This window comes from Salmo trutta, chromosome 13 (genome assembly GCF_901001165.1).
Source record: "Salmo trutta chromosome 13, fSalTru1.1, whole genome shotgun sequence".
Classification (NCBI taxonomy): domain Eukaryota; kingdom Metazoa; phylum Chordata; class Actinopteri; order Salmoniformes; family Salmonidae; genus Salmo; species Salmo trutta.
The window spans coordinates 23,378,831-23,402,906 of record NC_042969.1 but is presented as its reverse complement, the minus strand read 5'-3'; the positions used below and the strand labels follow the sequence as shown (position 1 = coordinate 23,402,906).

General features: G+C 41.7%; 2 protein-coding genes and 1 long non-coding RNA gene across 5 annotated transcripts; 1 reads left to right on the top strand and 2 right to left on the bottom strand.

Annotated features, from left to right (window-relative positions):
• Positions 1 to 1,270: 1,270 nt before the first annotated feature.
• On the bottom strand, positions 1,271 to 8,063 carry LOC115205468 (LON peptidase N-terminal domain and RING finger protein 3). The gene is made up of 10 exons (XM_029771469.1): positions 7,088 to 8,063; positions 6,313 to 6,431; positions 5,941 to 6,204; positions 5,592 to 5,814; positions 5,369 to 5,459; positions 4,764 to 5,000; positions 4,450 to 4,608; positions 3,996 to 4,158; positions 3,725 to 3,874; positions 1,271 to 3,614 (listed from the first exon to the last, which is right to left on the bottom strand). Exons 1-10 carry the CDS (start codon positions 7,728 to 7,730, stop codon positions 3,453 to 3,455), a joined length of 2,211 nt encoding a protein of 736 aa, XP_029627329.1. The 5' UTR covers positions 7,731 to 8,063; the 3' UTR covers positions 1,271 to 3,452.
• A 477-nt stretch (positions 8,064 to 8,540) lies between these two features.
• commd5 (COMM domain containing 5) lies at positions 8,541 to 15,701 on the bottom strand. The gene is made up of 7 exons (XM_029771468.1): positions 15,404 to 15,701; positions 15,077 to 15,237; positions 14,913 to 14,941; positions 14,174 to 14,224; positions 10,171 to 10,266; positions 9,823 to 9,898; positions 8,541 to 9,169 (listed from the first exon to the last, which is right to left on the bottom strand). The coding sequence occupies exons 1-7, from the start codon at positions 15,543 to 15,545 to the stop codon at positions 9,068 to 9,070; spliced, it is 657 nt and encodes a 218-aa protein (XP_029627328.1). The 5' UTR covers positions 15,546 to 15,701; the 3' UTR covers positions 8,541 to 9,067.
• Positions 15,702 to 17,233: 1,532 nt separating this feature from the next.
• Positions 17,234 to 18,959, top strand: LOC115204891 (uncharacterized). Of its 3 annotated transcripts, XR_003880509.1 has the most exons (4): positions 17,234 to 17,370; positions 17,533 to 17,677; positions 18,649 to 18,727; positions 18,823 to 18,959. It is a non-coding gene; the product is annotated as an uncharacterized LOC115204891 (long non-coding RNA). The 3 variants fall into 3 exon arrangements; XR_003880508.1 differs by having other exon boundaries at positions 17,234 to 17,677; positions 18,629 to 18,727; XR_003880507.1 differs by having other exon boundaries at positions 17,240 to 17,677.
• The last annotated feature ends 5,117 nt before the right edge of the window (positions 18,960 to 24,076 follow it).

Below are 24,076 nucleotides of genomic sequence, written 5' to 3'. Positions count from 1 at the left end.
GCCAGAGCCCACCCTCTGTGCCATCCATCCACTGGCAGCATCTCAGAGCTATCAGCCACAGGCAGCAGCATCTCAGGGCTATACATTGAGCACCTAACACTGTATCATATGAGCTTGTGGCACACATAGTCACACACTTCTCACAGGGGCACACTCTAGCCCTTTGACACACTGCCCTCTCTCTCACGCAGTTTCCCACACTGTTTACAATGGACGATCTAGCACTAAGTGTGAGTTCTGTCATCACATCAGCACACAGACAGGCACTTAACCTCCCAGATGCCTTTTCTGGGTAAGTTAGGTAACCATTTTTCCCACAATGCACTGCTTTGCCCTACTTCTGTCAGTGTGTTACATGTTTTATAAAATTGGGGGAAGGTGTATCTGCCAAGTTCCAATAGCAACCCCTCTAGTGACCTTATCATTTCAGTTACATAACCTTACTTGGCGTGTAACATAGGACTAGTGTTATGTGGCCAGTCTGGCCAGGGCACACTGATGAGGGATCTGTTTTAAGGCGTATGCTAAGAAAGAGTATCTTTATACTACCTAGTTCCAGTGGGGCTCTCGGTACAGTTGAATAATATCTGGCTTAGTCGCTTCACACCTTTGAGATCCCATTTGTCACTCACTAAAGATTGTTTCTGCATTTTTCTGTCCTGAACAAACAAAGCATGACACCTTATTCAAAATAACAAAGATGGGGGGAAAAAGAGTCCCTTGCCATTTTGGCACGATTCCTGGACCGACTGCTGAAAAATGCCCTCTCTCAAAGGCAGAACAAGATACCCTGATCCTCTGCAGATGCTAACCCCATTTCAAAGTTTACGTAACGTCTGACTGCCTTGTTATGTAAGCCCTATTAAACATATCCCCATGGCTTCTCCCTCCCTCACTCCCACCAGACAGACAGCCTGCTAATTACATTGGTGCTACTTGTCCCCTCTTCATCGGAGTCCATTATCCCTCCCAGTCAAGGAGGTGCGGTTCGGTATGGGTAAGGTCATCTCCTCCAGCAAAAAGGCAGAATGTGCAGAATGTGGGGCAGTGGGGCAAGGGGAGTGGAATAGTGTTTCCTTCCTCCTAAACCGTGACCTACATTCACACTGTTGTGTAAAGCCAATGCAGCCTTACATAAGCTTTCTGTTATGTCCCAACATTCTAGATGTTTCTAAAGAGCTATATTGACACTACTTTAGACTAACACCGAACCAAAGGAGAAAAATGTTGAACACGGGACGAGACAAATGAAAGACCATCTGTTTAGCACTTATTCCACTAATTAAGAGCCTTTTTTATTCAGAAGTGTGTTTTCTGTACATTGTATAACATTGCAATGACTACATTTCCATCAAAACAGGAATATAACGTCAGATAAGATGCCTACAACATACATTCCATTTTTTTTGTAAACACATACAGTTAGAGGCAATTATACCTGTGTTATACAATCACCCAAAAAAGACTCCATCCATGGTCACCTCATCGCCATAGAAACAAATGACATGTACATTTTAATTAGCATGTTCTGTGGTGGAAGAGCTACAGGTCAGTGTGTCAGAGGTAGATGGCTTCAATCATTAGAGCAAGGTTCAATGTGGAATTCAAAAAGGGCAGGAAGATACTACCGTTGAATTTCTGTTGTTTTGGCATTTTCTGATGTAAATGGGAAAAATGAATCTTTGCATAGAATTTGGCTTACATGCAACAGCCATATCAAATGTATATACATGCAAATGTGTGATGTTGGAGGAAACATTATCTACTTGAATTGACATGCCAATCAATTAACTTTTATCCTGACATTTAATTCAACCACTCAACCAAGGCTCAATGTTGTTGTTGTATATGAAAGTCCAGCTGAAAATACTCAAATTGTGTTCTTGCATTGAGATGATTTTCATTTAGTTGGGATAAAATACACAATATAATACCAATATTTGTAACAACAGCAATACTCACAATGAACCAGGACTGGAATTGTTTAAAATGACTGTTTGTCTCCTCAGCAATAGTTTGGACTTTAAGCCAAGTCTTCCTCGATGGAACGCTACCTTGAACCCTGAATTCTGCTACATAGTTTGAGCTTAATGGTACTGGCATCATGGAGGAAATCCAACTTAAGGCACTAAATGTTGAAAAAGATTAGAAATCACTGAGTGTTTGATGCTACAGTTTATGATTCCAGTGGACAATAACTGGAATGACAAGATGACAGTTCAAATGTCAGAAATAACTATTCCAACTCCTTCATGAGCTTTTAGAATGGTTAGACTGCTGCCTGTTTCATCTGACTGTAATGTGTGTTAGGAAAATCATTTCAGAGTGTTTTGGGCAACCAAATGCAAAAACGTTTTTCTAAAACCAAACTGAGAATATTGGAAAGTGGTAAAAGTGGCAAGGCTGATAAATCCTTCACGCTCTACAAGTTGATATTTCCCTCGTCTAGTTATTTGCATGTTCACATTCACATCGTTGTCTTTTGTATACAAGCCAGGAATCACGCTGCACAAGTGGTAACCGTTATTGCAATCACTGAGTTTGTTCGTCACTTGTGTCATCTCTAATTTATGACCATATATGTTGCAAATAAGAGACAAGGCAGCCCTATATAAATACAATAACTTACAATTGGCCCTTGGAATACAAAACATAATTGTTCTTCATGAACACATTTCCACAAGATTTAACATAACCATCCTGGTTCAACATTGTCTGTATAAAAAGGTGATCATCATAACAAAAATAACAGTAGAAAACTATTTTTTTTAGAAGTCTGTCAGACAAAGAATCATGTAACATCCAACAAAACAATAAAAGGTTTTCCTTTCTTAAAGGCAAATCTCACGACCCATCTTTGCTCACCATGAGAGTATCACTTATGCTGCTGCTGCAAAGTAGGTAATATAAATAACAATACATATTCCATCGTAAGTAGGAGATAGCTCCTTTCACACTCATCTACACCAAAACAGGGATGAAATCGTATTATCTGAATGATATAGTTAAAGCAGCAGCAGAACATGTACTGTTCTGTATCGTCATTTTGTTAACTCATTTTCTACATTTTCAGGGGTTTTGGTTTTGATAATATGTCATTTGTGGTGGTTAATAAACCCTATGGAAATAAAAAGTTATTTGTGTAATAGTTTAGAGTTTGTCATCCCTCCCAGGGATGTAAACATGTTGCATGCACACGCTGTGTTTATAAATAATAACAAAAACTAAATCAATCATTATTGTCTTTAAAGCACACCGATTAAAAGATTCAGTCCATATGTAGCCTCTTCTAATCCTTGGAAGGAAGAAATAATCAGCATCACATTTTGGTAATCTAATCAAAGCCCACTTGCCAATAACCTATTTACGCAGAAGGCTTTCGTTAACATTTGGTCTTCCTGACAAAACAGACATCCACATGGAGGAGATGGATGGTTGTGTGACGGTTGGAGTTATCGAGAGGAGCGGTTGCGGGTCATGAAGAGGAGTACTCTGCGGATGCCACTGAGTCTGTCCTTCAGGGAGGTCATGGCAAGGAAGGGCAGCTGGGCTCGACCCTGCAGAGGAAGGACTGCCAGCAGCCACCAGCACCAGGACGGCCCGTTGGGACTGGCCTACAGGGGACAACCAGAAGAATCCATCCATAACCTGTTCAATACAAACTGTGTCGTATCAAAATAGAGTTAACATATATACGATCTGTATCCAGGGTTCACGTATTTACCTGTGGTTCAGAGTTTTTCTCCGGCATGGGCCCAAAGTGACCCACGATCCTCTCCATCTGTTCTGCTTTGAGGGAGTTGACCCAGATTAAGGCCTGGTCATACACTGCATCATGGAGACTCTGAAGCTCCTTCTCTGTCACACCCTCCACCTATACAGAATAAAAACAGCCTTTATTAGCACAGTGAGATACACTAATACACTTTAAACATGTTCAAACAAGTTCAGAGAACATTCACGCAAATGCTTGAGTTTATGTGATTAACAATGACCTTAATGTCTTCCAGGTATTCAATGTCTGCTGTGTTGTACCCATCTCTCTGGTGTTGCTCAATGACTTTAAACCTTCTTTTCCCGATGGTGTCAACAATGGAGCGGCCATCTGCAAAGAATTCCACGTTTCGGATCTCCAGGAGGCAACCGTAATCTGCAAATCTATGGGGATGGAAAAAAAGTAGATATGGTAACCAAATAAGACCAAAAATGTGCTTAAGCCAAACAATAAAGTAGGCTATATAAACTATCTGAAGTTGCTTATACAAAATGACATGCAAGACCTGCTCAGTTCTGATAATAGCCTAAGGCCCTCAATGGGGCCAGACAAGAGAGTTGACCCAATGGGGCTTCTGAGTTGTTAACATGAACTGCCAGATGATGCTGATATCCCCGGTCTGACTGAGGAACATGCAACACAATGTCTCTCTGCTTTGTACAGGCTTTACTCACCCTTTGAGGTTATCATCGAGGCACATTCCAAACTGCTTGGTACCCATCTCCATACACCTGCGGATCATCAGCCTGTAGCAGGGCTCAAAGACGTGAAGAGGGCATGGAACGGTGGGGAAGGCCATGGTGCAAACAAATATAGGCACGTTCTTGTTTAGACTGCAAAAGAAGAAATCAAAGTAGAGAAAATTATTTGTTTGTGGAAATAATATATCCAAAGTTACAGGTGAAGAAACATAAATGCCATGTTACATGTCTTTGTTACACAGTACTGGATCAATGGGGTAGTGTCTGTATGCTGACGTGATTCTTACTTCGATAAGTCTGCAATCTCCTCCGTGTTGACTTTCTGCCTGTCCATGAGCTCGGATGGCAGATACTTGCAGATGAGGTTCTCCACCAAGACAGTCTTGTTGTATTTACTTTCTGACAGATACTCTTTCAGATCCATCTTGCAGAGAGGACACTTGGGGTTGTAGTCCAGACATCGCTCCAGGCATTTCAGACAGAAGGTGTGTCCGCAAGGAGTGGTGACTGGTTCATAAAAGAGCCTAGGGTATACCATGGAGAGAAAAAATACTCAGAACGTCTCACACTACTCTATTGTTGATTACTTTCAGGTTCTTATTTATAGCGCATTGCATTTAAATTACAATGTTTGATAATGAAATGTAAGCTATAACGGTGAAAATAAGGCTAGATGTTTACCTATTCATCTTTATTGCTTAATACTATCAGAAAGGAAGATTGATATCTTGTGTTCACTTGTAAAATAACTGACTTGTGTCAGGCTGAGAAAATAACTTTTAATCCAAGAATATCAGAATCAAAAGCAGAACACTATATTATTATCCTTTTAGCCTTAAGTGGCAAATACTACAATTCAGCTACAAGTATTGTCATGGATGGTAGTACTCACCTCATACACAGAGAACACTCCAGGTCAGTCGGGTCTATGAGGCCAGCAAGTACTGTACTCCAGGAAGTTGCCTGTTCATTCTGTGTCACTTCTGTAAAGGAGAACCATTTGAGTTAGATAGTGAATCTCAATGACTACTTCACTTACAGTAGACATCATGCCAATAAAGCGCCATCGAATTGAAGAGCATTTAAGGGGTGAGACAAGAGGCATTTAAACTTACCATATCTGGAACGCTTGCAGATGTCGCTACTGTCCACTTGGCTGTCCTCGGATGAGCTACGTTTGAGGAAGACACTCCTGTTGGTGACGCTGGGATGGCAGACATTCACCTGATTTTCTCTTTTCTTTCCGCTGCATGTCTCAAATGAGCCATCTGTCTTAGATTCACTCATCGTGGGCGACAACGTCAACTTCTCGTCAGAGGCGATGATATTCTTGTATTCCTGTGAGAAAGGGTGATGATATTATGAACTTACCAAAATGTCCTAAGTTCATGAGCTCAACTCCAGGCACTATATGATAGTACTGTATTATATAGAAAAACTCAGAAGATAGATGACTTCTCTTACCTTGTAAGATGTGGTGATGATGCAGCTTGAGGTGTTCAGGACGCCACCTTTAAATCTACTTCTGGAAGATAGTAGACTTGTGCAGTCCAGGATTCTGTTGTGTACTTGATCAGTGACAGGGGCCAGGAGATCACTCAGAATCTTTTGCGCCTCTGTTTTTGCCAGTTTACTCTCAGGGTCTAATGCAATGACGACCAGGTACTCTCTTAATGCTTCTTCACATTTCCCCAGAGTGACAAGAGCTTGTGCTTTTCTAATATGTCCCTGGAAGAAAAGTCATGTTTAGTAATCAGTACAAACCTACAATTTCTTTGCATGGTGAAGTTCTGATGATAGATCTAAATTAAACATGGCAAAACATTCAACCCTCACCATGGACCAAAGAGGCATGAGTTTGCATGCCATCTCTGCATCATGAAGGGCATCCTGGTAATTCTTCAGACTGGAATTGATCTGTGATCGGTTGCTGTACAGAACATGGTCCCTTGGAGCTGGAAAATAAATACAACATACTGAAAATGATCATCTATGAATTATTCCATCATTCTATCATTGAATGTCACACAAGACCAGTGTTCTTTAGATCACAGTGAAAATGTGGGGATTTTGGATTATTGTTGAAAGAGATTGTTGTTCAACATTTGAAGAAGTATATGTTTAATCAATAATGACAGTGGAACCAATACTCCTGTGTCTACTGTTGAACTTGAATTACCCTTGACCCACATTTATTTTACTGTTTGTTACACAATCACAACAAAATGCCATGGCTCACATGTTACTCAATGTTTGGTCACTTAGCCCAGTGTTTCCCAAACTCGGACCCTGGCCTAGCCTACATAACATTTTATTTAACCTTCACACGCCCATGTCTGACATAAGCACGACTCTCTCCGAATTAAGGGGTTATAGCCTACTAAAACAGGATACATTGTTATAATCATTTCCCCATCGAAATCTTACAATGTAGCGCAGTTTACACCACACGCTGCTGATTCAGCTGTCAATTAAACCAGCCCATGGGCACTGAAAACAGTACCCTACATACTGTTGCAACATTGCATAGGATATAGGCCACCCATTTAATTTAATTCCATTTAGAATTAGTTTTGAACATTGATTGAAATGAAAAGGTAAAATAACATACCTATTTGTATTGCTTCGTTGTATTTTTCCAAAGCAGAATCCATTTTCTCTGAATATAGTCCATTCCCCTCACGTCTCAGATGAACAGCAAGTAATTGAACTGGAAACCACTTTGATAACAAGTTACTAAGAACAACATTTACTCTATAATTGTCCACATCATTGAATTTGGTCATGTCATTGCACTCTTTGCAGCAGACATGCATTTTTTCTCGGTCCAGGCACTTTTTGCAAAAGCAGTGTCCACAAGGCAAGGTAACTGGCTCGTATAGAAATCTATAACATATTCTGCAGGTAAATGCATCATATCCAACGCAATAAGAGTTCGTCTCCTGCCTGTTGCTTTGACTGTCTGTCCCATCATTTCTTTTAATACTGTTAGAGAGATATTTAATAAGATTCTCCAGATGGACAGGTCGGAGTCTCCCGATTTCAGCCGCTTTTCGGTAGATTTCGAAAGCTTCGTTCAATTTGCCAGCAAATGCCAGGGCATCGGCTCGTTTCACCAACAGATCTTGCTGCTTACCAGGGTCACGGAGGTGCAGCATTTGACATTCGTATATGTCTGCTGCGAGCCCGAAGTTTTTAGATTTAAACGCTTCTACCGCAAGAATCAGCATACAATCTGTACTATCCGTTCCCATGATGACTGCTGTTGTGTAGTAGTCTCGCGAAATTAATATTTCCTTTTTGGAAGTAACAGGTCGTTCTCTATTTATCTCATTTTCTGAGGTCTTCGCTCCTGTTCAGCTCACTACTCAGACGATATGATAGCACACCATAAATAATATTATATATTTTTTAAATAAATAAATACAAGTTACATAAACTGTCATGTGACCACAGCCAGCTGTTTCTATTGGACAGGTTTCTAACGCGGTTGCCTAATAACAATTCAGTTGTAACAGAGAGCGTCTGGACTGAGGATAGAAATGGGTCTAATGCGTAATACTTGTATAGATGTACGTAGGCTGAAGTCATTCCATCACTGGTCTCTTGGACAGTAGAGCATATGGCGCGGCAGGTTGCCTCGTTACTGGCGTTGGGCCAGTAACTGAAAGGTTGGTAGATCTAATCCCCGAGCAGACAAGGTAAAAATCTGTCGTTCTGCTCCTGAACAAGGCAGTTAACCCACTGTTCCTAGGACCCTCTAAAATAGGATCCAGAGAACCCTTTTTGGTTCCACATAGAACCACCTCAAGGGTGACATTTGGAAGCAGATGTTCTATGTGCTACCAAATAAGGTTTTATGTGAACTGAAAAGGGTTCTATCTGGAACCTTATTTTCAGAGGGTTCTCCTACAGGGACAAAAGGTTCTACATAGCACTCTTTCTGAGAGAGTATGTGGCAGTAGGCTATAAAGTGACATAATAGATAGTCTATTATAATTACAAATTCTTAAGCTTGTTTTACTAATGTGACACATTAATTAGGCACTGTGCCAGAGGCAGTATTACATGGAAAATGTGTTTTTATTCATTCAAGGACTAAAGACAGTTAGTGGGTTACACGGTTACCCAAATTCCTCCACACAGGTAGGTCGTCTGAGATGGCAAATTAACTCAATCCCATTTTCAGACAGCCAGGGACAGGTCAACCTTCTTTTACAGTGACTCTGAAAGTGGGCCATCGGTGTAACCCAGTCAGTCTAGACCTGGATGAGGTTTAGCCTAAATCCTGTGGCTGACCCATAACTTTCCCCCATGTCACCTTAGCAATTCTAGGTCAACTTTACTTTGAACTGTACATTAAATAACCACATGGTTATAAACAAACAAAATACATTTACTGTTAACACCGTTAAGTCAAGCGCTAATAAAAATATCTGATATTTAAAACACAACACCCATTTTAGTACAATTGATAATATTTAATATCTACAGTATGACATGTCAAAATGATATAAATCCATTTTATGGCAAAAACCCTGCCTGATGAAACCACTTACTGGTCTTCGAATAACCTAACTGACATGCATGGTTAATCTTGAATCTTCAAAACACTTCTCTTCTCCAGATCGTTCATCTCTTTAAGAATAAGTGCAACGTTGTATCGGAGTTCTTGAAACTTGGAAACAGGCACCTAGAGAGAAAAAACCCTGACATATTTAAAAAGGTAGACTGGTAGAATGACGTTGCCATGAGCAGCATGCCGGGTTCGCTTCACTAATTTACAACGTGGTAACCACGGAACCAAAACAGCGGAGAAGTTGAGCCTCGTGCTTCAACGTCCTTAGTTGTTGCGGAACTTGACCCACTATGCCGTTTTCTTTCTGCATCTTGGTCATATTGCTGAGTCTACCTTTAAAATTACCCAATTGTATTGAAGGAAATAACACTATTATTAACACTATGAATGCTGATATCAAGCTCTGTCTTACAAATGGACTATGGAATAAATGCAATGTCCGATTACTTGTTTGAACAGTACAATATTTATGTTTGAGGGAAGTGTTGGACATGCCAGACAGTTCCCAAAACCCTTCACCATAAGATGTTGATAGTCTAAAACAGATGTAGCCCATATTCTAGTCTAAACCATGTTGTATAAAGTTGTATAAAGCAGGGACACACTGTTACATAGTAACCTACTTGCAACTGTGATAGGCCAACATATTTACAGGCTGAGTAATTACACACATGCATTAGACAAACTTAAACCAACCCTCACCCTAGTAAGCCAGTGAGGAGATGTGCATATCAAAGCCATAACAAGCAAGTTGTTAGTGTTTTTACCTCAAAGCGATGGGCCTTTCCATCTGAGAGCTTCATCTGCATTAAAATGGAGGGCTGCAATGCACGAGCTAGGGAGCTTCCAAGAAAATAACAGACAATGTGATGCATGTATTATTAAAATCAGAGCCTTCTAAGCAATTCTGTTTGCTTTTTAAATTCTCACTACACAATAATGAAATGTGTTTACCATTTATCAAACCATTTATTGTACTACTATATAACGATAAAACTGCATGCATTTCATGCACATTTTCAGTTCTCACAATATTTTCTCAGTTTAATTCTCTGTTCAATTTCTCCTTCAGAAAGTTGACCCTCCTATGTGATAGTGAACAAAGTATAGTGTACCTTGTTGATATGGCCACATCCACTCTCCATCTAAAATCCTTCAGGGAGGGTAATCGAGGCCCCTGCTGTGTAGCCACTGCCTCCAGTGCTGTTCGTCTGAAAAAAAATGAAAAAAAAGAGAGAAAGCAAGGGACAGTGAGCTGATCCACAATCACAGAGTGAGCACCACAGGGGTCTTTGTGCATAATAAACCCACCACATAAGTGCTGGAAACCTTGATTTTAACTTAAGAAAGACAAACCTTTTCATTAAGTTGGTCATTTTGTGCATTCAGAAAGTAAACAGAACCAATGATTTTTTCCAAACTTTGTTACATTACAGCCTTATTAAAAAAAAATGGATTGTTTTCCCCCCCCTTAGCAATCTACACAGTGGTGGAAAAAGTACCCAGTAGTTATACTTGAGTAAAAGTAAAGATACCTCTTAAGGATCCGCCCCCTTTTTTCAATTTTCTCCTAAAATGACATACCCAAATCTAAGTGCCTGTAGCTCAGGACCTGAAGCAAGGATATGCCATTTGAAAAGTAACACTTTGAAGTTTGTGGAAATGTTAAATTAAATGTAGGACAATATAACACATTAGATCTGGTAAAAGATAAGAAAGAAAAAAGTTTTTTGTACCATCATCTTTGAAATGCAAGAGAAAGGCCATAATGTATTTTGCCAGACCAGGCGCAATTTAGATTTTGGCCACTAGATGGCAGCAGTGCACGTGCAAAGTTTTAGATCGACACAATGAACCATTGTATTTCTGTTCAAAATGATGTATCAAGACTGCCCACATGTGCCTAATTGGTTTATTAATACATTTCCAAGTTCACAACTGTGCACACTCAAACAATAGCATGGTATTCGTTCACTGTAATAGCTACTGTAAATTGGACAGTGCAGTTAGATTAACAAGAATTTAAGCTTTCTGCCAATATCAGACATGTCTATGTCCTGGGAAATGTTCTTTTTACTTACAACCTCATGCTAATCACATTAGCATACGTTAGCTCAACCCTCCCGCGGGGGACCCACCGATCCTGTATTAATAGAAAATTACTCAAGTAAAAGTGAAAGTCACCCACTAAAATACTACTTGAGTAAAAGTCTAAAAGTATTTGGTTATAAATATACTTAAGTCTCAAAAGTAAATGTAATTGCTAAAAAAATAATAATACATATATTACATCATTTACAAATTAAGCATGTGTTTAGTGAGTCCACCAGACCAGAGGCAGTAGGGATGGCCAGGGATGTTCTCTTAATAAGTGCGTGAATTTGACCATTTTCCTGTCCTGCTAAGCATTAAAAAAATGTAAGTACTTTTGGGTCTTAGGGAGAATGTAAGGAGTAAAAAGTACATTGTTTTCTTTATGAATTTAGTGAGGTAAAAGTAGTCAAAAATATAAATAGTAAAGTGAAGTACCTATACCCCCAAAAAACTACTTAAGTAGTACTTTCAAGTGTTTTTACATTAGTACTTTACACCACTGACAATACCCCATAATGACAAAGCAAAAACAGTTGACATTTTTGCAAATGAATAAAAAAATACCAAACTTAAATATTACATTTACATTAGTCTAAAAGACCCTTTACTCAGTACTTTGTTAAAGCACCTTTGGCAGCTATTACAGCAGAGTCTTCTGGGTATTACGCTACAAGATTGGCACACCTGTATTTGGGGAGTTTCTCCCATTCTTCTCTGCAGATCCTCTCAAGCTCTGTCTGGTTGGATGGGGAGCGTCGCTGCACAGCTATTTTCAGGTCTCTCCAGAGATGTTTGATCGGGTTCAAGTCCGGGCTCTGGCTGGACCACTGCACTTTGCTCCATTCATCTTCCCACGATCCTGACTAGTCTCCCAGTCCTTGCCGCTGAAAAACATCCCCACAGCATGATGCTGCCACCACAGTGCTTCACTGTAGAGATGGTGCCTGCTTTCCTCCAGACGTGACACTTGGCCTTCAGGACAAAGAGTTCAATCTTGGTTTCATCAGACCAGAGAATCTTGTTTCTCATGATCTGAGTCTTTAGGTGCCTTTTCCAAAACTCCAAGAGGGCTATCATGTGTCTTTTACTGAGGAGTGGCTTCCGTCTGGCCACTCTACCATAAAGACCTGATTGGTGGAGTGCTGCAGAGATGGTTGACCTTCTGGAAGTTTCTCCCATCTCCACAGAGGAACTCTGGAGCTGTCAGAGGGACCATCGGGTTCTTGGTCACCTCCCTGAACAAGGCCCTTCTCCCACAATTGCTCAGTTTGGCCAGGTGTCCAGCTCTAGGAAGGGTCTTGGTGGTTTCAAACTTCTTCCATTTAAGAATGATGGAGGCCACTGTGTTCTTGGGGACCTTCAATGCTGCAGAAATGTTTTGGTACCCTTCCCCAGATCTCTGCCTCGACACAATCCTGTTTCGGACCGCTACGGACAATTCCCTTGACCTCATGGCTTGGTTTTTGCTCTGACATGCACTGTCAACTGAGGGACCTTATATAGACAGGTGTGTGCCTTTCCAAATCATGTCCAATCAATTTAATTTAAATAAAGGTGGACTCCAATTAAGTTGTGGAAACATTTCAAGGATGATCAATGGAAACATGATGCACCTGAGCTCAACTTCAAGTCTCATAGCAAAGGGTCTGAAAACTTACAGTACCAGTCAAAAGTTGACACACCTACTCATTCAAGGGTTTTTCTTTATTTTTACTATTTTCTACATTGTAAAATAGTGAAGAGATCAAAACTATGAAACATAAATAATATAATGTAGTAACCAAAGAAAAGTTACTCAAAGTAGCCACGCCTTTGCCTTGATAACAGATTTGCACACTCTTGGCATTCTCTCAACCAGCTTCATGAGGAATGCTTTTCCAACAGTCTTGAAGGTGTTCCCACATATGCTGAGCACTTGTTGGCTGCTTTTCCTTCACTCTGCAGTCTAACTCATCCAAAACCATCTCAATTGGGTTGAGGTTGGGTGATTGTGGAGGCCAGGTCATCTGAGGCAGCAAACCAGATGGGATGGCTTTTCGCTGCAGAATGCTGTGGTAGCCATGCTGGTTAACTGTGCCTTGAATTCAAAATAAATGTAAAATAAGTCACAAACAGTGTCACCAGCAAAGCACCCCCACACCTTTGAACTCTGTGAAGCATTTATTTGGGCTAAAATCTGAGGTGCAGTTAATTCTAATTAACTTATTCTCTGCAGCAGAGGTAACTGGGTGTTCCTTTCCTGTGGCGGTCCTCATGAGAGCCAGTTTCATCATAGTGCTTGATGGTTTTTGCAACTGCACTTGACGAAATCTTCAAAGTTCTTGAAATTTTCCGGATTGACTGACCTTCACGTCTTAAAGTAATGGACTGTCGTTTCTTTTTGTTATTTGACCTGTTCTTGCCATATAGGGCTCTCTTCTGTATATTTCCCCTACCTTGTCACAACACAACTGATTGGCTCAAACATATTAAGGAAAGAAATACCACAAATTAACTTAAGGCACACCTGTTAATTGAAATGCATTCCAGGTGACTACCTCATGAAGCTCGTTGACAGAATGCCAAGAGTGTGCAAAGCTGTCAAGGCAAAGCGTGGCTACTTTGAAGAATCTCAAATATAAAATATATTTTGATTTGTTTAACACTTTCATGGTTACTACATGATTCCATGTGTTATTTCATAGTTTGGATTTCTTTACAATGTAGAAAATAGTAAAAATAAAGAAACCCTGGAATGAGTAGGTGTGTCCAAACTTTTGACTGGTACTGTATGTAAATAAGGTAATTCTGTTTGTTTTTTTAATACATGTGCAAAAATGTCCATAAACCTGTTTTCACATTGTCATTGTGGGGTATTGTGTTTAGATTGATGTGCAAAATGTTTTACTTTATCCATTTTAAAATAAGGCTGTAACGTAACAAAATGTGGGAAAAGGGAAGGGGTCTGAATACTTACCGAATGCACTGTATGACAACAAAATGTTGGGAATATAGGCTAATGTTAATCCATAGCAGTCAACATACCGATTGCCAAACACCACACTTGCAAAGTCTGTGATGAATTCCTCAGGTATCCTACAATGAAAGAATGGAATGTCAGCTGAAAACAATTCAAAACATTTCCAGATAATATTTTGACGGCACAGTATGAATCATTGCTTTGAATAACGTAGACTACCAAGTGTAGAGTCAGTGTTTCATATTACGATAAATGCAACAATAACAAAAAACCTTTGGGGTTAATTTACACAATGATATATTGTAATAATGTGTGTGATCTAATATACCGCCAGCTCCTTCTGTGATAAACAAATTATGGGGATCTTGGATTGCCTATTGCAGGGTTCCCCAACTGGTGGCCTGTGGGACGAATTTGGCCTGCAGGTGGTTTTATTTGGCCCCCTAAGTTCTCTGAGCAAATAGACTGTAAAAACACCAGGAAATCAGCTTCAAGTGATATTCATTTAGGAAATATGTTTGCAAGTACTCCCACACATAATAGAGAGAGAATTGATCATATACAAACACAAGCAAGATTTGAAATTATTATGTTTTGGTCAAATCTATTTGGGCTTCACGCGGACAATTTGCGGTCTAGAAATTATTTGTAATTAGGCACCCGACCATCCTTGGCTGAATCTAGTTGATGATCTCTGGCCTATTGTAAGCAGTTGTTCAATTCCTTGATACAGGCAAGATAAACTGATGCTTCACAGCTTTGAGATGTGATGAGGTGATGAAGGTGACACATGGAAGAAGCTACCTTAGTTCTCTTAGATCTTCTTTGAAGACCTAGAAGATGTAAAAAATATATTTTATTGTAGATGTTATGTAGGAGTCATGAAATCAGACATCTTGAAATCCAACCTGACCATGGTCTATGACAGTATGGTTTCAATACAACATAAACAATAACCAGTTCTTTACCTCTTGTTTTAAAGATGATGTGGGGATACGTAATGCCTCTTTTAGGAGTCTGTACATTCCAGCCACAACATAACTCAACCGTTCTTCAGGGAGGGCAGCATTTTCCGCGATAACCTTCATTGCTTCTCTGCAGTCCTTGCCCTCAATAGCACTCACCACCGCTGAGAATAGACACAAGAAAAGTGATGTCAAAATGGTTTACGTGTGTGTGTGTGTGTGTGTGAGAGAGAGAGAGAGTGAGTGCGTGGACAAACGGAAGAGAGAGAAATGGAAACGAATTAATTTAACAATATACCAAAGTTAATAGCATGCAATTTAATAACAAACCTTTGAGTATTTTTCTAAACATTTCTTGGTCTAAATCCTTCAGCTGTTTAGCCATGATTTCGATTTCTGATGGTATCCTTCCTCCCAAAAAACTTGAGTCTTTGGATGCACCAACCGCGACTTTGGCATGGCTTGACGACATTATACTTCATATATAGCTAAACTTATTGAACAAACCTAAATGAGCGTAACTTCTTTTCAAATTATGATGTGTTTGAGCTGAGTAGCTTGTCGGTTTATTTATTCCAGACGATTTCTGTAATGGTAGATCACATGACATGCCTTCTTCTAATGGCGGTCTGCAAACAACCGTTAGAGGTGCCTCTGCCGCCACCTACTGTACTGGAGGGTGTGGTCAAGCATAGTTTACAGATTTTAGAATAAAAGGAAACAAACGAACATACAAACAAAAATTAAACCCTCCTACCTAATCATGTACAGTAAATAAAAAAAGAGCCCTACTAACTTTTAACAAAAACAAACCCTCCTGTATCTCCAGAATCCCTTCCAACCTTCCCCAACCGAGATGCATCCATCTGCAGTCCTGCAGCATAGCCTCTGACAAATACTAGCCTGTCACTAAAACCAATACTATCTATCGCCATCTACTGGTCGTGGTTAATCCCTTACGCAAACTGTGCATGTGAACTCCTTTCCTTTCCTAGATTACTTTCCTTCTTTCCTCTCTCCCTTTCCTTTTCTCCTTTCCTAGTTTCCTTTCCTCCTTTCTTAGCTTCATGTGGCAGCAGGTAACCTAGCGTTACAGCATTGGGCCAGCTGGTTCGAATACCCGAAGTGAGCAAGGCATTTAACCCTAATTTGCTACTATGGCTGACGCTGTAAAAAAAAAAAACAGTTCCCTGCACATATCTGGTGTATGTGACAATAAAACATCTTTATAAAAAAAATCCTTCCTGACTTCCTCCCCTAGCTTCCTTTCCTTTCCTCCGTTTTATTCCCTAGATACCTGCACTCCTTTCCTAGCTCCCTTTATTTTCCTCCTGTCTAGCTTCCTTTCCTCTTTCCCTAACTTGCTTGATTTTCATCCTTTCCTAGTTAGGAAAAAAGTGAAAGAAAGGGAGATATGGAAGGAGGAGAGGAAAGGGAGGTAGGGAAAGAAAGGAAGCTTGGAAAGGATGAAAGGAAGCTAGGAAAATATGAATAGAAAAGAAGCTAGGACGGGGAAAGGAAAGGGAGAGAGGAAATTAATCTACAAAATAAAAGGAGTTGACGTGTATGTGGTAGGGGTTAATCATGGTCAGTAGATGGCGATAGTAATAAAAAAATACAAATCTTGGTCACGTTCACATATTTAAATCAAACCAAATCAAATCAAACTGTATTTGTCACATACACTTGTTAATTAACAGATGTTATTGCGGGTGTAGCGAAATGCTTATTGGTTTTAGTGACAGGCGGGTTTTAGTAACAGGCTAGCTCTGTTTTATTTTTTACAGAAAAGTAGTTTGATTTCTTTTTTTTCTTTTTTTGTAGTTTGTTCAGTTTTTTGGGAATCCTGTTTCCATCCTGCACAGTGGGTGGCGGGATGCACATCAAATTCTGCGAATGCCAATATACTGCTGCTGCTGCGGGGCTGCAGCTGGATACTGTTGAGTACCACAGTATGAGTCACAATACCAAAAAAAACCTAGCGGTAAAACCAGTAAATGGTTCCAATTGTAATTCGACCATTCATTTTTCCATAGGGGATTTTAGAACTGCTTCATATAAGGTCAGTGCTCCATGTAGGCTTACCCTCGTGTGACATTTTGATAACTACCCAAATCTCTCTCAGACAATGTCAATTTTATCAATATATTCACCTGTAATCACCCCCCCCTCCTCAAATGAAACGCTAATTAGCAGCTAATGTGGCTATCATACAGAACTACACAGTAATCACTCAATGTGCAGGGTGGGAAAAACCTCCACATTTCTCCATGTAAACTCTCATTGACAAGTAACAAGTAAGCTAGCAAGTACAAATTATAGCTCTTTTTAGTTTCTCGTGTAAATAATTGATATTGTGTTTTTCTCGTGTGTATTCTTGTTTAGCATTTTGAAAATTACTTAGCTAGCTACCTTATTTTTTAATTCTCAAAATGTTCTAATTGCCCTGGCCTTTGAAGCTAACTAGCTTCTCCGTTGATCAGAAGCAAGGATGGTTCTGTGCTATGTAACGGATTTGTCAATCACTACTCTGATAAGCACACGTGCATTTGATAATTTTCCGACATCTGTAAGCGTGAGGCATCGCTGGAGCTGTGTGATAAGGTAAGCCCTGTTTGCTAGCTTCGAACAAGCTATTTTGGTTAGGTCAAAGATCTGTGGTTAGCTAGATGCTTTTGAAAATTACCTTCCTTAGAAGTAAAAAAAAAAAAAAAAAAAAAAAACAGGCATAGGCCAGCATAATCACTGTTGTGACCTTTTATTATTGACAAGTTCTTTGTGATCTAGCCAGCTAGTTAATGTTAGCTCACGGTTTTTGTAGTCATACTTTTTCACGTGGTGACATGCTAGTTAGTTAATGTTAGCCCACCAGGGCAGGGATATAGCTAGCTAAATATCGCCTGGTGGGCTAGCAAGTTAGGCACTTTGGTTGGCCAGTTGTCTACATTAGCTAATGTTAGCTAGCCAACGTTGCAACATTTTTCACTGTGGTGTAGTCGAACTTTCCCGACAGGCAGTGACATGTAAACGAATGTGCCTAATGTTAGTAACTACACGAACGACGAGCTAACTTAGCTAGCTAAACGTTAGCTATCCCTGCCCTGGTGAGCTAAAATTAGCTAGCATGTCACCATGTGGAAAAGTGTGATCACACGATTGGTGAGCTAACGTTAATTAGCTGGCTAGTTCTCACAAAGCACATATGGGCTCAATGTTTTCCCATACAAAACCCAAACGATATTGAGCCACATCTAATCAAAATACCTGTGAAGTCAGTTATACATGTCAACAGGGATGAAAATTAAGCTAGCCCGAGGCTAGTACTTTCAGACTGGGCTAGTAGACAATGTGCCAAACTTTTCATTTTACAAACAACTTCCAAGACCCATTAAATCAGAGACATAGCTGTTGATTGAGAAACAAGAATAAACAATGAGGCATGAGGATTGGGTGTTGAGGGACCACTTGTCACATTATCAGGGTGGCAGGTAACCTAGTGGTTAGAGCGTTGGGCCTGACAATGTACAAATCTGTCGTTCTGCCCACTGTTCCTAGGCCGAACCCACTGTTCCTAGGCCGTCATTGTGTCAGTGTGAACTGAGCACAAGCATCCAGTTGTGGAGACTGCAGCACATCAAGCCTGTGGACGGACAGGTCAGTAACTCAGATGTAATAATATTTTGTGCACATCATTGAATTTCTAGATGCATCGACATATTGACTTTGTCCCCTTTTCCCCCATGTTTTAGATATGAGACGTGACATGTGGTACATCAGGCTCACCCCATGAGAAGCACTGCATGATCAACGCCACCCTCTATCTCTCCATTAAATTCAAAGGGCTTTATTGGTGTCACGGTTGTCGTAAGAACGGGACCAAGGCGCAGCGTGTGTAGAGTTCCACATCTTTATTCCAAAGTGAAACTTCAAGCCAAAAACAAAGAAATCAAATAAACGAACAACTAAACGTGACTACGTGCTGCACAAAACAATATCCCACAAACACAGGTGTGAAAAATAGCTACTTAAATATGATCCCCAATTAGAGACAACGATTACCAGCTGCCTCTAATTGGGAATCATACAAAACACCAACATAGAAAATATGAACTAGACTACCCCCTAGTCACGCCCTGACCTACTAAACCATAGAGAAACAAGGGTTCTCTATGGTCAGGGCGTGACAGCACCCCCCCCCCCCCAAGGTGTGGACTCTGGCCGCAGAACCTGAAACCAAGTGGGGGGTTGGGGGGGGGTGAATAGTGTCGGTAGCGGCTCCGGTGTGGGTCGTAGCCCCCCCCCCCCCCCAGAGCTGACCATGGCGCCGGGCTGAACGCCATGCCTAGACTGGGCACCGGCGCAGAGGAGGGCTCCGGCCATGGAGCGGGACTGGACGCCGTGCCTGAACTGGGCACCGTCGCAGAGGAAGGCTCCGGCCTTGGAGCTGGACTGGACGCCGTGCTTGGACGCCGTGCTTGGACGCCGTGCTTGGACTGGGCACCGTCGCAGAGGAAGGCTCCGGCCTTGGAGCTGGACTGGATGCCGTGCTTGGACTGGGAATCGGTGCAGGGGAAGGCTCTGGCCATGGAGCCTCCGGCCCCGCACCGTAGACCGCCACCGGAGGCTCTGAATGTGCACTAGAGGCCGAGTGCGTGGAGCCAGTACCGGTGGCACCGGACTGTTGAGGCGCACTGGAGGCCTGATGCTTCGAGCCGGCACAGGTGGTACCGGATTGGTGACACACACTTCAGGGCGAGTGCGAGGAGCAGGCACAGGACGTACTGGCCTGGGGAGGCGCACTGGAGGCCTGATGCGTGGGGCCGGCACAGGTTGCACCGGACTGGTGACACGCTCTTCAGGGCGAGTGCGAGGGGCAGGCACAGGATGTACCGGACTGGGGAAACGCACTTCAGGGCGAATGCGAGGATCAGGCACAGGACGTACCGGACTGGGGACACGCACTGGAGGCCTGATGCGTGGGTCCGGCACAGGTTGCACCGGACTGGTGACCGGATCCTCTGGTCGGATGTTGAGCAGAACACACTTGCACAACATCTCTCTCATCTCTCCCCATGTGGTCTCTGGCTCTTCCCTCTGCTCAGCCACCAGCTCCATGTGCCCCCCCCCCAAAAAAATGATTGGGGTTTCTGTGGCCGTGGTCTGACGACACGCTCCTCCAGAGTTTGCCAATCGGGCTCTGGCACTCTCCTAGACCGGCCACCCCTTGTTGTGCCCCCCCCCCCCCAAAAAAAAATATTGGGGTTGTCCTTGGGCTTTCTGTGGCCATGAACCCTGGCGTTGTCGCCTTCCTCCATCATTACCTTCCGTCTGCCACCAAGGAAGGGTCTCGCATCCACCCATTACTTCTTCCCATGTCCAAAACTCCTTCACCTGGTGAACACGCTGCTTGGTCCTGGTTTGGTGGGATATTCTGTCAAGGTTGTCATAAGAACAGGACCAAGGCGCAGCGTGTGTAGAGTTCCACATCTTTATTCCAAAGTGAAACTTCAAGCCAAAAACAAATTAATCAAATAAACGAACAAATAAACATGACTACGTGGTGCACAAACACAAAACAATATCCCACAAACACAGGTGGGAAAAATAGCTACTTAAATATGATCCCCAATTAGAGACAACGAATACCAGCTGCCTCTAATTGGGAATCATACAAAGCACCAACATAGACAATATAAACTAGAACACAACATAGAAATATAAACTAGACTACCCTCTAGTCACGCCCTGACCTACTACACCATAGAGAAACAAGGGCTCTCTATGGTCAGGGTGTGACAATTGGCATGGGAAACATATGTTTACTTTGCCAAAACAAGTGAAATAGATTATGAACAAAAGTGAAATAAACAATAAAAAATGTACAGTAAACATTACACTCACAAAAGTTCCAAAGGAATAGAGACATTTAAAATGTCATATTATGGCTATATACAGTGTTGTAACGATGTGCAAATAGTTAAAGTACAAAAGGCAAAATAAAGAAACTTAAATATGGGTTGTATTTACAATGGTATTTGTTCTTTTCATGTGGCAACAGGTCACAAATATTGCTGCTGTGATGGCACACTGTGGGAGTTTATCATAATTGCATTTGTTTTCGAATTCTTTGGGTCTGTGTAATCTGAAGGAAATATGTGTCTCCAATATGGTCATACATTTGGCAAGAGGTTAAAAAGTGCAGCTCAGTTTCCTCCTCATTTTGTGGGCACTGTGCACAGATCAGATCTGCTTACGGCGGCCTCTCTCAATAGCAAGGCTATGCTCACTGAGTCTGTACATAGTCAAAGCTTTCCTTAATTTTTGGTCAGTCAAAGTGGTCAGGTATTCTGCCACATTGTAGTCTTTGTTTAGGGCAAAATAGCATTCTAGCTTGTTGTTTTTTTTGTTAATTATTTCCAATGTGTCAAGTAATTATCTTTGTGTTCTCGCATAATTTGGTTGGGTCTAATTGTGTTGCTGTCCTGGGGCTCTGTTTGTGAACAGAGCCCCAGGACCAGCTTGCTTAGGGCACTCTTCTCCAGGTTCATCTCTCTGTGGGTGATGGCTTCGTTATGGAAGGTTTGGGAATCTTTTCTGGATTTTGATAATTAGCGAGTATCGGCCTTATGCTGCTCTGCATGCATAATTTGGTGTTTTACATTGTACACTGAGGACATTTTTGCAGAATTCTGCAAGCAGAATCTCAATTTGCTGTTTGTCCCATTTTGTGAATTGTTGGTTGGTGAGCGGACCCCAGACCTCACAACCATAAAGGGCAATGGGTTCTATAACTGATTCAAGTATTTTAGCCAGACCTTAATTGGTATGTCAAATTTTACGTTCCTTTTCATGGCGTAGAACGCCCTTCTTGCCTTGTCTCTCAGATCGTTCACAGCTTTGTGGAAGTTACCTGTGGCGCATTGGTGTATGGATGGAATTTGTATTTGTTGTCCTGTCAACTGGACCTTTTTTGGAACACCATTATTTTTGTCTTACTGAGATTTACTGTCAGGGCCCAGGTCTGGCAGACTCTGTGCAGAAGATCTAGGTGCTTCTGTAGGCCCTCCTTGTTTGGGGACAGAAACACCAGATCATCAGCAAACAGTAGACATTTTACTTTAGATTCTAGTAGAGTGCTGCAGAATGTTCTAGTGCCCTCGCCAATTCATTGATATACATGTTGACGAGGGTGGGGCTCAAGCTGCATCCCTGTCTCACCCCACAGCCCTGTGGAAAGAAATGTGTGTCTTTTGCCAATTTTAACTGCACAACTTGTTTGTGTACATGGATTTTATAATGTCCTATGTTTTTCCTCCAACGCTTTCCATCAATTTGTATAGCAGACTCTCTGAGTCAAAAGCATTTTTGAAATCAACAAAGCATGAGAACACGTTGCCTTTGCTTTGGTTTGTTTGTTTTTCAATTAGGGTGTGTAGGGTGAATACTTGGTCTGTCTTATGATTATCTGATAAAAAGACAATTTGACATTTTCTCAGTACATTGTTTTCACTGAGGAAATGTATGAGTCTGCTGTTGATGATAATGCAGAAGATTTTCCCAATGTTGCTGTTGACGCATATCGCACTGTATTTATTCTGGTCAAATTTGTCTCCATTTTTGTGGATTGGGGTGATCAGTCCTTGGTTCCAAATATTGGGTAAGATGCCAAAGCTGAGGATGATGTTAAAGAGTTTAAGTATATCCAATTGGAATTCGTGGTCTGTATATTTTATCAAATCAAATGTATTTATATAGCCCTTCTTACATCGGCTGATATCTCAAAGTGCTGTACAGAAACCCAGCCTAAAACCCCAAACAGCAAGCAATGCAGGTGTAGAAGCACGGTGGCTAGGAAAAACTCCCTAGAAAGGCCAAAACCTAGGAAGAAACCTAGAGAGGAACCAGGCTATGAGGGGTGGCCAGTCCTCTTCTGGCTGTGCCGGGTGGAGATTATAACAGCACATGGCCAAGATGTTCAAATGTTCATAAATGACCAGCATGGTCAAATAATAATAATCATAGTAGTTGTCGAGGGTGTAACAAGTCAGTAACACAAGAGTAAGTGTCAGTTGGCTTTTTCATAGCCGATCTTTAAGAGTATCTCTACCGCTCCTGCTGTCTCTAGAGAGTTGAAAACAGCAGGTCTGGGACAGGTAGCACGTCCGGTGAACAGGTCAGGGTTCCAGCAGGTCTGGGACAGGTAGCACGTCCGGTGAACAGGTCAGGGTTCCATAGCCGCAGGCAGAACAGTTGAAACTGGAGCAGCAGCACGGCCAGGTGGACTGGGGACAGCAAGGAGTCATCATGCCAGGTAGTCCTGAGGCATGGTCCTAGGGCTCAGGTCCTCCGTGAGAGAGAAAGAGAGAATTAGCGAGAGCATATTTAAATTCACACAGGACACCGGATAAGACAAGAGAAATTCTCCAGATGTAACAGACTGACCCTAGCCCCCCGACACATAAACTACTGCAGCATAAATACTGGAGGCTGAGACAGGAGGGGCCAGGAGACACTGTGGCCCCATCCGATGAAACCCCCGGACAGGGCCAAACAGGCAGGATATAACCCCACCCACTTTGCCAAAGCACAGCCCCCACACCACTGAAGGGATATCTCCAACCACCAACTTACCATCCTGAGACAAGGCAGAGTATAGCCCACAAAGATCTCCGCCACGGCACAACCCAAGGGGGGGCGCCAACCCAGACAGGAAGACCACGTCAGTGACTCAACCCACTCAAGTGACGCACCCCTCCTAGGGACGGCATGGAAGAACACCAGTAAGTCAGTGACTCAGCCCCTGTAATAGGGTTAGAGGCAGAGAATCCCAGTGGAGAGATCATTTATCATTTCATTTAGGATACATCAACACCACATGCCTTTTGGGGTTGGAGGGTTTGTATTTTGTCCTGTAGATCATTCAAGGTAATTGGAGAATCCAGTGGGTTCTGGCAGTCTTTAATAGTTGATTCTAAGATTTGTATTTGATCATGTATATGTTTT

What these genes read in the sequence shown, in the direction of transcription:
- LOC115205468 (XM_029771469.1), bottom strand. Translation starts at nt 7,730, where the DNA reads ATGGGAACGGATAGTACAGATTGTATGCTGATTCTTGCGGTAGAAGCG. An exon ending in TCATCACCACATCTTACAAG is followed by an intron (nt 5,815 to 5,940) that starts GTAAGAGAAGTC and finishes CCTTTCTCACAG; the next exon opens with GAATACAAGAATATCATCGC. An exon ending in AGAAAAACTCTGAACCACAG is followed by an intron (nt 3,615 to 3,724) that starts GTAAATACGTGA and finishes TGTCCCCTGTAG; the next exon opens with GCCAGTCCCAACGGGCCGTC.
- commd5 (XM_029771468.1), bottom strand. Translation starts at nt 15,545, where the DNA reads ATGTCGTCAAGCCATGCCAAAGTCGCGGTTGGTGCATCCAAAGACTCA. An exon ending in AGTGTGGTGTTTGGCAATCG is followed by an intron (nt 10,267 to 14,173) that starts GTATGTTGACTG and finishes ATTTTTTTTCAG; the next exon opens with ACGAACAGCACTGGAGGCAG. An exon ending in GATGTGGCCATATCAACAAG is followed by an intron (nt 9,899 to 10,170) that starts GTACACTATACT and finishes TTTTCTTGGAAG; the next exon opens with CTCCCTAGCTCGTGCATTGC.